This window comes from Melospiza georgiana, chromosome 1, assembly GCF_028018845.1.
Source record: "Melospiza georgiana isolate bMelGeo1 chromosome 1, bMelGeo1.pri, whole genome shotgun sequence".
Classification (NCBI taxonomy): domain Eukaryota; kingdom Metazoa; phylum Chordata; class Aves; order Passeriformes; family Passerellidae; genus Melospiza; species Melospiza georgiana.
Genome location: NC_080430.1, coordinates 132,394,242 through 132,407,756, shown reverse-complemented (window position 1 = coordinate 132,407,756; position 13,515 = coordinate 132,394,242). Strand labels below are relative to the sequence as shown.

At 39.6% G+C, this 13,515-nt stretch overlaps 1 protein-coding gene across 1 annotated transcript in view; it reads left to right on the top strand.

Annotated features, from left to right (window-relative positions):
• LAPTM4B (lysosomal protein transmembrane 4 beta) overlaps positions 1 to 11,067 on the top strand; it is a 59,165-nt gene extending 48,098 nt beyond the window's left edge. Inside the window, exon 7 of the mRNA XM_058024577.1 lies at positions 9,043 to 11,067. Within this exon, the coding sequence (XP_057880560.1) occupies positions 9,043 to 9,117 (75 nt within the window). The 3' untranslated portion in view covers positions 9,118 to 11,067. The remainder of the gene's footprint in view (positions 1 to 9,042) is intronic.
• Positions 11,068 to 13,515: the final 2,448 nt, after the last annotated feature.

Below are 13,515 nucleotides of genomic sequence, written 5' to 3'. Positions count from 1 at the left end.
AGCCATACCAGCTCTAACTTTGCTCAAATGATTTTGGAGCACTTCTTTGCTGAATGGGGTTATAAATTATCTCTGAGCTCTTCTGCTTCCAGTTACTCCATCTGTAATCATTCTAGTGTGGTTTCTAAAGGAAATACATACATATAAACATGAAAATACTTCTTGTCCACATTGAGAGGAAGATTTCTTGGGATTTATTTGAAAGACAACATGTAATGAAATCCTTAAATAGTAATTAGCTAGCATACTTTGGACAGATTTTCAAGCAAAAGCATTCAAACGAAACCATAACAGCATCTGTGTATGAAGCAAAGTCAAACATTTCTCATTTAATATTAAAGAAGATTTGACTCAGATATGAAGCTTTGGTTTTTGCCCTATACCCAGGGGTCTTCTTATCTGGGAACAGGGAGGAATCAAAAGAAAAAGAGGGGAACATTTTTTAGACATTGTTATATTACTTCCTCAGAAACATTTGCTTTGACTGGACTCATTTGACCAAAGCATCCACTTACATTGTAAACAAGCACATTTGAAGCAGATATTTATAAGCATTTACTTATAAGAATTGCTTCTAAGGGGCAGTTGATTTCATTGGAAGACCATCTGACTAGGTCAGGTGGGTGAAAGTGGCTGCCACTTTGCTGAGCTCAAATTTAGGTCAGCTCCCTCCCCAGCACCTTTCACAAACCTGGTCTTGGAGCTCTCCCTTCAGCCTGGACCCAAAACTGTCTAGGGGTTTCTTGGTATGAGGAAAGCAAGTGGGGGCTGCCCTGCAGGGGAGCAAGGACCCTTAGTGAGATGAAAGAGGGCAGAACAAGAGAGGACCTGACAGAGGTCCTTACAGTCATGAGTGGCAGAGAGGGTGCTCACTGACTTAGAAAGGAGCTAGGGGACACTCAGTGGAACAGCTACTGGCAGGCTTCATAGCAAAGCAAAGGCATTTCTTCATGAAACACCTAGATGAGCTTTGGGTCTGCTTACCAGGGGACACTGCAGTGCTAGACATCAACATGGACTGAAATACAGGCTAGAAAAATCAATGCAAGAAAAATTAATTTGATGACCAGTAGCCCAAAAAGTCCTTGACAATCAAATTTCTGACAGTTTAGAGAATATTCTGGTCAGGTTGTAACTACATATGCTTGCACTGCTCTTTCTAAATTTCTTTCATTGTTCTGTCTTGCACTTCTGTTTCTTTATCATCCACCACTTATTACTGTATCTGGATGGACCTTCAAACTTACCCAGGAGAGCTGTTCCTACAGACTTGTGCTTAACTGCAGCATTTTGAAAGCTAATCCCTACTTCTCCAGTGCTCACCTTGTATGCAACATCTGACTGCTTCTCACCACATTATTATTATTATTATTATTATTATTAGTAGTAGTAGTAGTAGTAGTAGTAGTAGTAGTAGTAGTGGTATTATTATTACTCCTCTTTCTTCACTACTGGAAGAAAGCTCCCTCTTCTCCTGAAGGCTGTCCGCCTTTTCATACAGTCAGTGTAAAATGTGAATTTGTGTTAAGGGATTAAATAGAAAACTGAATTCTCAGTGGACTTAGTTTTAATACTTCTTGTTTCTCCACTGGTGGGTGCTGTGTGCAGTTTTGGGCACCACAATATAAGAAAGATATGACGCTATTAGGGAGTGTCCAAAGGAGGGCCACCAGCATGGTGAAGGGTCAGTGGGGAAGCTGTGTGAGGAGTGGCTAAGGTCACTTGGTCTGTTCAGCCTGGAGGAGAGGAGACTGAGGGGAGACCTCATCGTGGTTTACAGCTTGCTCACAAGGGGACGTGTGGTGGCAGACATTCATCTCTTCTCTCTGGTGACCAGTGGGAATGGCCTGAAATTGTGTCAGGGGAAGTTTAGGCTGGATATCAGGAAAAGGTTCTTCACCCAGAGGGTGGTTGGGCACTGGAACAACTCCCCTGGGAAATGATCACAGCATCAGCCTGACAGAGCCCAGGAAGCATTTGGACAATGTTCTAAAGCACATGCTGTGACTCTTGGGGATGGTCCTGTGCAGGGCAAGGAGTTGAGCTTCAATGATCCTTGTGGGTCCCTTCCAACTCAGGATATTCTATGATTCTGTGAACTCTTGGATACTCATTATAGAAAAAAAACATATTTCTTCAGACACTCTTGATAAATGCTACTTCTTTTCCCCCTACACAGAGAAATGTTGAAAACTTTTGAAGGTCAGCCTCAATAAAATCCCTATATTTAGTAGCTTCCAGTAAATCTTGTACAGGACGTAAAACAAGTGCTACATTAATAGGCTTATTTACTTTCAAATAAAATACAAAATTGATTAAATAATCAGTGATATTTACATATAGTCCAGACCTCATTGTCACACAAAGTACTAAAGGAAATAGCTACCACTTTGTGGCTCAAGTCTCCACAACAGAGCTTAAATTGAAGAGATTTGGATTTCAGAAATTTTTAAGAAAAAAAATATACCTTAATTTTACATTTTCCTTTGTAAGCTCAGACTGCTCAGAAAAAAACCACATTGTCAAACTTGGCAGGCAAACATTGCAAAGGGAGAATTATCCTAAGCCTTTCCTGCCTACAGAGTGAAGCAATCAGCTGGCTATAGCTCTGTATGCACACAGACATCTGCTGTTTTCCCCAGGTGATCTTCATAACATCTGTGTAGTCAAGAGCCTGACAGTACATTTGGGACTATCTTGAATGGGACAGGTGGTCTTGATGGCAGCCTTCCCTCTAGAGCTGTTTGTAGGCTGGATGCTGCTTCACTGCAGCTGAACGTGCTTTAGGTTGCAGTTTATGGCTCCTCAAAGCACCACAGCTGTGGGAGGAAATTCCACTGCTCTTGGCTGGGTAAATGACAGGTCAGCAGGGAAGTAAACATGAAATTAGTAAATGTGATTGCATACCATTAAACCCTCTCCAAAGCACACAGGGGTGTCAGATTGGTGCAAGTCGGTCGTTGGTCATGGCTGGAATCACTGAGATAAAATGAACCCAAAGCAGAGGGCTGGTGCAATTAGGCTTGTGCTGCTTCAAACCTCTTTTTTCAGTTCAGTTGTCTCTGAACCTGATGCATCAGCTTTGTGCTGTATCAAGGAGAAAACATACCCTGTATTAGGAAAGGCATGTGGTGACTATTTCAGCACTGCATTCAGCACTGGCGTATTCTGGCACATTCTTCCCATCTGTCTAACACTATTCACCCTGTGGTTATACTGTCCCTCCTCTTTTTAATAAACAGAGAATACAGCCTGAGCCCACTGACCTGGGACTCCTTTTGCCCTCCCTTCTTTTCCTCCCCACACACTCACATTGGCCCTCCCTAAGGATTTAGGTGTCTAAAATGTAAAGGTCACTTCTGCAGAAGAATTATGTGCAGCACATAGAGAGCTGTGGTGAAGAGCTTGGGATAAACATTTTCAGGCATAGGCTGAAATTTCTGCAAATGCATATTTCGTTTGTAAATATTTCCACAGTTTAGCACCTGCGTCATACAGTCATATCCAAGTGTCATCCAAGGGAGTTTCGACTCTATCTTGATGTTTCCAACATCTTTTAAGATGTAACAAATAATACACCTGTTTTACAAATGTGAGATCCTTCTAAGGCAAAGTTAAATGATTTGTCAGAGATCCAAACAATAGCAACAGGACCAGGACAAGACCAGGAGGAAATTGCAGTAGAAATGACCCTAATTCCACACAATTATTTATTGTCATCTGTCACTGTCATCTGTGTGATGCAACCTGAAGTCCTTCAGCATAAAGCAAAGGTGTTTTTATGGAAAAGCTAAAGTTTGAGAAAACATCATGAATGCTCACTCTAACCATCAGTACTTATCATTGACCTTTTTAATCTATAGCCTTTTATTGGCATTTAAGAAGGTGTTGGATAAAAGTATAATAGAGCTCTGTGTGTTTCTAACAAGACATCAACAAGGCTTTTTGTCATGGGAACTCCCAAATGTTTCATACAGCAGCCAAACAGAATGCTGTGCAAACTCAAACCTTCTTTGCAGCAACAGTACCCTTCCATCCAGTGGAGAATGCAAATGGCTGCTGGAAAAAGCAATCCAAAATTCTCTGGATACACATAAAGATTTCTGTTGAGTTCAGTGACGTTTGAGTGAGAATGAAGAAATAATAAATTGATCTTATAAATAATCAATTGATCTATTTTATTGCAGAAATTATCAATTGATCTACTTTATTTTACTCATACAGAACCGAGCACATTTTCTCCTTTAGAAAGAGGAGATCTAAGAGTTTGAGTTCAAACAGGAATCACTGCAGCAATATGAGAAAACTTATACATGTGCTGAAGAAAGAAAATTTTCTCCTGAAAGTTCAAGTAAATGTGAAATCAGCAGCAAAGATAAGGAGTGGTTATTGAAATAATGCAATATGCCCCCCAAAACAGGCAAACAAAGAAAGAAACAAACAAAACACTGTTGGGACAAGATTAGCTACAACTTTTTGAATATACAAGTATTTACCTGTGTTTCTTCTCAGATATATTTCTAAGCAATGCCTTAAAAAACTTATTCTCCAAAACCAGATTAACCAGGATGTAAAAAATATGAAATGACATATGCTTATATTAACTGAATATGTTATAGCCATTGGCAAACTTGTTTGGTAATTATTTCTTTCAGAGAAGGTCATTCTGTATCATGTGCTTTATAATAGAGATGCTTATGTAATACAATTAACCAAACCACTCAGATGACACCAGCTAAGTCAGGAACAGGATTTCTTATGGGTCAGTTATGGATTACTTCCGCATATAATACAAGACTGCTTATCACAAAATGCTTAAATGCTATTGGGAACAAAGCCCAGTACTCAGCATTCCCTGTCCCACTTGAGCATAGGGCTATGTAGCCCCAGTTTCCCTCCCCAGCTGAAAACCTTATATCTGGAGCATTCATATGGCAGATTGGAGCTGTGGGTTTGAACCCTCTTGGTTTGAGACCCCTAGAGCTCTGATTTCAGAGTCTCTCTGTGATGCTTTTACACCAGACTATTGTACAAACAGTGAGTAATGTTGCATCTGGCTGCATTTTAAAGGATGGTGTTAAAATGGTACTTGCTTCTTAAATAAAATTAATCCAGTTATAGGGCTTGTGAAATAAGCTAGGAGATTCTGTCCTTTAGATTTTAGGCATGCTATAAGACTGAACTCTGCAACTATTTAATTTTCCAAACTTTCTTGCTGGTCTACTGAAAAAAAACAGAATGTCTTCACATAGGGATCGCTGAGTACCAAAAAATGAGTGTCCTTCATAATTTTTATAGCAACTTGTGGATGACAGTCTCAAACACTCTGCAAACATGATTCCCACAGCACTCAGGCTACTATCATATATTTTTCTCAATTCACAACAAAGAAATGCAAAAACATAATGCCTATGAAACAAAATGTGTCAGCTGTCTGAGTGGAGATTCAGCCTTGGGTACTATATACCTAAAATATGCAGATATTTTTTGTACTTTGTCAATCAATTTAGACTGTATCCATTCCAATCAGATTCACAGATAAGGCTGAATAGTGAGTTTCTATTTTTCCAGTTTCCGAATTCACCCTTTGGCTCAGTGACTGGCTTCCATTTTCTGTCTCTGGAGAGCATAATGTACTGCCTGAATATCTGTGCTGATTTATATTCACAGCACTTGTCTGCTTCCATTAGCCATCATATAAGGTTTTCAGTTAGGTTTGAAGGATCATTATGGATGGATGGATGATTAAGAGCAGATAATGGAGAGGAAAGACATAACCACCTGCGGATCCAGTGACAAGATCTGACAGTTGTAATTTCAATGTCTGTGGTCAAAGTAATGGTTACAGTTGTGTTCCATTGAGGGTGGGGACCCACAAACCAAAAAGTTTGTCAGGTTATGTACCTGCAAGTTAGCAGAGGAGCACCCAGACCCCTTCCAGGGAGGAGTTTTTTTGTATCTGATGCAACACTATGGAGCACGCAGAGTTTTCTGATGGAGAGTTCCAAAAAGAGTCAGGGGGTGTTTGGGGTCCTTGGTGGTCCGCAGTCCTCTCTAGGAATATAACCACTGTTTGACCCTGTTTCTGCACTTGTGTGTTGTGTGGTCACTACAGAACAGGAGAATTGGCTCCAGAATGGGACTGCCCTACCTTTGTATGTCCCACCTTTCCAGGAATGTTCTGTTCCAACTTGCCCACTTGAGTGGCCATTAGTGTTTGAGGCATAGCAATGCATTATCTCCTTGCTGTCTGTCACAGCACGTGTCACAGCTGAGACAGCCATGATACACACAGTGTCACCATACAACTTCAGAAGGCTTTAAGCATTCCCCACACAGAGTGACACCATGCCACTTCAGAAAGCTGCAAGCAGCTGCCCTTCTTGTTCTTTAGCTCAGCCTTTTATATTCTTCATCTTACATGCATTACCCCTGTGTGCCCTCTGTTCCCTGTGGTGATTGTTCAGTGCACCTGGCACTCCATGGCTCATTGCTTTCAATGCTGCTCACCTGCTTTTCACAGCTGTGCCCACTGGGGATGAGGCTCTGCCACAGCCCCACTCCCAATTACCACAGACTGTACCTACAGCTGCCCAGACTTCTGCAGGCATTCCTATCTCCTCTCACCTCTTGTTGAATTGTTGGTAAGTGAGAAAGTGTCTTCTGAGGGCCCTTAGGGCCATTGATCCATATATGAGATTTGGGTCTGCAGAATGAAGGAGTGCTTACTCCCAAGATGTAAAAGCCTCACCAGGAGGCTTTTCTCCTACCAGACAGATTTTGTTTCATAAAAGAGTGAAGGGAATGGAGAAGTTCACTCATATCATTAATTCTCCAGGGCAGGAGACCTACTGGAAATGACAGTAACCTCAATGCTGAAGTAATAATATTGATGTAAACACAGTAGCCTTAGGACACATGGATTTAAAAGAGGATCAGAGCACAGGAAGAGGTTCATCCATTGTTTATCAGCTCATCTTTATCAGCTGGAAGATGGACAGCTCTTTGGATGACAGGGCCTGTTGTCACTTCTTGTCACACCTGATGAAACAGACTCTGAACCTGAAAGAAATGGATCACAGGTTGGGGCTTAGCATTACAAAAGTGCAGTAAGACAGCTAAATCTTCACAAGGGGAACTTCATTCATTTTCAGAGTAATCTCTAGGTCAGATTTAATAACTAATTATATTGTGTCGTAATAAACTAATGAACATGTTTCAGGGTATTTGAGATACTTTTTTTAGTAACATGAGGAACTAGAAATTCTGTTATTAAACTAGGGATCAGTGCTAGGAAGGGGATTTAATCTGTAGTGCTTTTCACAGTTAACATGTCAGCATTGTGATTTACTGAGGTCACATTGCAAAATAAGTTTATGATTTTTATCATAATATATATTTGAAATTCTAAATCTTGTTCTAATTTCACTAGATAAATAGTCATAAGGTGCTTGCAGCCTTTAAGGGTGACATAATTTATTAAATGCTTTTCAACTATGAGGGTTTTTAGATCATATAGTGCATAAAATACTGCATTTGCAAGCTCAAACATATGGTATTAATGAAGAGAAACAGCTCTGACAATTTCCTTTTCTAAGTAATGAAGCTTTCCTGATTAAGGGCTGAAGATGCCAAGGTAGCCATTCTGTAATCTTAACAACATGCACAGATGTACTTGAACACATGGTCATCAATGCATGTTTGTAAACTCACATGAGTATAATGTGAATCACACTTGGAATTACCCCACAAAATCCTGTTCCAAACTCTATTTAAATCTACAGAACAATTCCTACTGATTTTGTATGTTGTGGTTGAGGTCCAAAAGGAATGATTATGGATGTTTCTTTGCAGAAGGCAGGTTATCAACTTATATAAGAATTGGTGAAATCCTCTCATGGCAGAAGTCCCTACGGATATTCCCTATGTACATTTAGACAATCAGCTTTACATGCTCTTTAATGACCAAGAAGCAATGCTGATAAATATGGAAATTCCATTATGAATAATTTATCATCAGCTGCATAAAGTATCTCAGACAGTACACTTCAGTGATATTCTTACTTGTTATTGAGATATTTTAGGAAATGTACACTCATTCTTCATTCAGACATTTATTTTATCCTCACTCCCTGCTGGGGTTCACAGACCAACTCCTCCTTTGTCTTTTCACATGCAAGCTAACTAATGTCAGTGCAGGTGCCATTAAAAATTGCTTGTTTAGGCATGCTTTCCTAAACAAGTAGGAGTCTTGGTTCAAATCTCTCCTCTGCCCTGTGTGGCCTGAACTTGCATATCCCATGTCCTAGAAAGCTGCCTGGACTGCAGTGGATGGGGTTGATATATGACTAAACCTGTCCTAATTTCCTAATTGCTGTCAGATGTTTGAAGGATTCACTGAAATGCTTCTGGGAGTATAGATCTTCCTTCTCATGGCTGAGTACTCCAGAAGTATAAATCTGGAGATTTATTTAGACATTGAGTAATTTGTTCTCCATTTACTTTCTTTTTCACCACTCCAAAATAATGATTAGCTATTCCAGGGAGGGCTCAGAAGGAGAGGTTTTCAGGACTTTTCTCACTCTGGCAGTTTGAGCACTCCTCCAGGAGATAAGGTTTAGCACTCTTGACAGAGGAGAGCTGCAGAAGAAGCAGCCACTATCACTGCCATGCCAGATTGAGCAAATTCAGGTACCTGCAGTGAATTGATGACATCAAGTTTTTACTGAGGTTACTATGAAATGAGAAGAAATCTGTTTTCTTTCATAATGGAAACAGATTATGAATATACATATTGAAAAGGAGGAACTTCATGCTAATATTCCTTTTCCTAACTGTTCTGCTCCTGTTTAATAATTTAATCTTTTTTTTTTTTTTTTGAAGTTTTGTCTTGGGGTTTTTTTTTGTTGATTTGTTTGGGGTTTTTTGTTGTTTTGGGGTTTGATTGGTTGGTTGTGGACAAGGCCTTAGGGGTTTTCTTTTCTGTTGGTTTTCTCATCTGACTTCTTTTTTAAAAATAAAAACTTTTTTCCTTTCCTGCAGGTCCTGTTACCACCATATGATGATCCTGTGAATGGAGCTGCTAAAGATCCACCGCCACCTTATGTGTCAGCATGAGTGAGAGTGCTGTGTCCCTAGGGAGGATAGCTTTACTTTACAGACATTGAAGCAATAGTTTGATAATTTCACTTCCAGGATATAACCTCTGTGGGTTACACTTCGCTGTTTTGCTGACATATTGAAGCATAAATTGTATGACTCATATTCTGTAGATAGTTTTAATAATTTGCTGCAACTACAGTAGTTTCAGAAACTAGTGAACTGTTTTCAGAATAATTCTGGGTAGCACTAGGGTTACAGTAGTCACTGAATAGCTTTTTCCACCATGTCTGACATACAGTGCTAGTAGAACTTTGCATTCTCAATCAGGTTCAGAGTATAACTTAATTTTTTAATTTGTAAAACTTCCAAAACATTGCAAATATGTTTCTCAGATGCCCACATTCAACTTCAGAATACAGACCAAGTCAAAAAAAGTGACATTCCAATTCATTCATCTTCTGCAAGTATTTTTGAAGTTACTATGCTATGAGTGATCATGATGATTGCAAGAAGAATAATTAGTCTTATGCACTATTCTCATCAACCTGGCTAATGGGAAACATATTTAATTGGGAAGTATGGGAAATGAGAGTAGACAAAACACTCTATGTGTAACAAGCCAGAACCTGTGGTCTACACAGACTTAATTCATCCCAGCCTGAAACCATTCTAATCCTCGAAAAAAAAAAAAAAGGTTAGCAAATTCTGATTACTTTCTTTACCCGCCTACACACCTTCTTCCTCTCCACTAACTTCACAAATAGTATTTTGAGGTCACAAAATCCCTGCTTTAAAGTCCCATGATTAGGTGACAAAGCTGTGTCTTTCACACTCAACATGCAAATGTTTTTCCATCGGAATGTGCCTGTAAATATTGCAGTGTTCTGCTGAGTGTTAACTAAATTATGCAGATTCTAAGATACATGTTCCCAGCCTGTGGGGAACTTAAGCATGTAATTCCTTGAGCATCAGCAGATATGTTTTGTCTGTTTCTCATATACATCAATGTGAAAGTATAGATTCCTTTTATGATTGAACTGGTTGTACTGAGAATCTTTCTCATGGGACTCATCCACCCTTGAATGATTGTGTGAGGTATTTATTTCTTCTCTAGAGAAGTGCCTCCTGCACATCTAACTTTTTGTTTTGATTAAGTTTCTACTTTTAATTGAAAAGAAACATGAAAAGGGAATATAATGTGTGTCTCTACCTCTCCTTGTTTCCCTCTGCATTGTCTCCTCTGCATTTGGGGTGATTGTACAGGCTGAGGCTCAGCTGGTGCCACTGCACAGCACCCAGGGAAAGGGCAGTGCAGAGCTGAGTCACAGTTTGGAGGGGCACCAGAAGACGCCAAAGTGCCATCTCTCCTGTGGCTGGGCTGGCATGGGAGTCCACACCCTGCTGTCCTCACCCTTAGTGCATTGACTCCATTCTGCTCACTGAAGAAATGTGGAACTTTTCCTGACTTTTTCTGGAAAAAAGCGTTCCAGGGGAACACAGGACCAACAAATCCTTTTCACAGAGATTGCAACTGTGAGCTGTTCTTGCAGAAGCCAGGGAAGGGAAGGAAAGGACAGATGCTTTCTGCCTGTCCTTCCCACACCCCTGGCAAAGGCAGGTCCCCATCTGCTTGTTGAAATTTTAGTTCATGGTTTATCCACCATGGTTTATCTAAGCAATGCATTTGAATGAACCAATCCTGAAAACCATCCACTGATCTTTGTCACAGTCCTATTTTTTTCCTTTCTGAAAAATGCCATCTACTCTCATTACAGGTGTCTTTGGGAATTTATCTGAATTTGGGTGTTGTGCTGGCTGGCTGGGCTTCTGAGCTTCATTTTCTTTCATTCTTGACAGATTTGTGAAGGATGTTATGCAGTCATCTGTTTGAGAAAAGCTGGTTGTAAATACATTGCATCTGTGTAAACAAACTTCTCTACAATAAAAAGGATTGTTTCCTCAAGACTATGGAAATAATTTTTTATTGTCTTCCAAGCACAAACATACATAGATTCCTGTCCAATCAGTCTGTCACTGTAGAATTTTCTCTATAGAGGACTAAAATATAGTCCACTCACCAGTCAATTTGTCATCTTTCCCATCATACTGTATAATGAGGAAAGGACAGTAAATTCTATAATTTATTGCACAGTAGACCAAAAGATAATTCAAGGTTTTAGTTCATTGTCCAAAACCACAGGCATTTTTTTTCAGGTCTGATGAAGTGTGTAATACAGAACAGGGCTAAACTGAGCTACTCTGAAAGCTGGGACTTTTTCTCCACAGCATAATAGGGATAATGTGCTAATTCACATGAAATTTCTTAAGACTTAAAGTTGTCTCACTAAGGAATCAAGACTTCTTCACACACCCCATGCATGCATAAATGTGAGTACAGTGTGTCCTGCCAGAACTCCCCTTGGATTAAGTCCAGTTTGAGTGAAAGAGGGCAGGAAAGTTGTGGTATCAAATCCATGACATTCTTGCACACAGAATAAACAGCTGGGTAGGAGGTAACAGATAATGTAATATAAGTTTAGTTCTGGTGACATATCAGAGAATCCCCATGAGACATGGGTTCCACTCCTCCCAAACAAAAATGGCATTCTGTGGGTTACATGAAGAGACATAAACTCCAGCTGAAGGGTTTTTATCCTCAGATGCTGAATTCATTCTCCATTTCCATGTATAATTCTGGGGAATTTACACCACAGCTTTTCTGTAATTAATTTTTTAATAGTCATCTGCAACACAGCCTATTAAAAAGTTGGCTTCTTAAGGTTCTGTGTTTTGGGAGCTGCTTACTCCTAAGAGTTTTTTCCAATATTCCTTGCATTTTTTCCTTTCTCACAGATACTAGAGCATCTGTTTACTCAAATGGTCTCCTGGTTTTGTATCTGAAACTCTAATATAGCTGCTTTTTATTAATAATTTTTAGCAACTTAGGAGTGGAAAGAAAATACTTTGAGGAAATGTTGACATGAAACATCATAAATATAAGGCCAAAACCAGCAAACAGGAATCTAAACTTTGATAGTACCAGAAATATAAGTAGATCTTTTGCTGAAATATCTTCTGGGGTTTTGGTTGATTGTTTTTGGTTTTGTTTGTTTGGGGTTTATTTTTGTTTGTTTGTTTTCTTTTGTTTTCTTTTTTTTTAATGTGTGCTACAAGACATTGCAGGCTTCACAAATCCTACACATGCTAAGGCACAAATCCAACTTTTCTCATATGTGCCTGATTTTATGTGCTTTTATTCCTGATTCAGCAATGCAGAAATGCAGCTTTCCTTTATTCTACATTCCATGCTTTATACTGGAGAAAGCAACAAGGAATTTGTAGTGGTGACCCAACAGTGTGGCACTCATGCTTGTAAGTACATGAAGTTTTCTAAAACAATTGCTAATGACTGTCATTTTAGGTGTTAGTCTGTCTGTACTCTTTGGGAAAACCTCTGGTTGGTAAAAACAATCCAGTCTTGATGTGTTAGTAAAGGCCACATCAAATCAATACACAGCCAGATAAAATCTTGGCAAGGAAGCAGAGCAAATGATAACCACTTCCAAACAAATTCCAAATTCTTTCAAATTAGGGCATTCCTCACCACTACCCTGTTGGCTGGGGATACCATGGACAGTTTAAAAATTGTTGCTAATAACAAGTCTGTGCACACTTGGAATGTGCAAAATGGAAGACTTGGCTACTGCTAAGGGCAGAAAAGGAATATAAAAGGAGCAGGAGCAGAAACAGAACATGGGAGGGCAACATTCATGTACATCTCTCAACAGCACAGAAACAAGGTTCACTGCTGCAATATTGGTTGACTTATGTGCCCTTTCTTTCTCATCTGCTGTGGTCATGAGGAAATATAATTGCTCATGTAACCTCTTATATTAGCTGTTAGACAAGCTCTGTTCCAGAATTCTATCACTGAAGGGGATGATACATTTGTCTTACTTGTTTTAATGCAAGGAAGTCTACAGATTATTATTTCTAAACCAAAAGGAGGATTGGTTTAATGCCTGCCAAACTGTCTAGTCAGACAGACAACTCTAAACTGCTCCTCTGGAGGCAAGTTTTATCCTTAGAGACTTCTTAGATATTCTCTCCATAGAAGCTGCTCTCCTTAGATGCTGCTTCTCTGGAGCCAGGTTGTATCTTTCCCATGTACCCATCTCTATTAGGTGTAGAAACTGCAGTTAAATATCACAAAAAAAGCATGTCTTGCAAATTCACTATGGAGATAACACTATCTCTGTTTCCAGCTCTGAGAAATCCAAAACAGCAGCTATAGCTATCTAAAGGGAGTCTTGGCTCTGATAAATCAGGATTAGTGACTTTGGTATTTGTAAATGATGTCTCCACGCCCATGGGTTTGACCTGGAATCATTCTGCACTGTGGCCAGTTTTTCA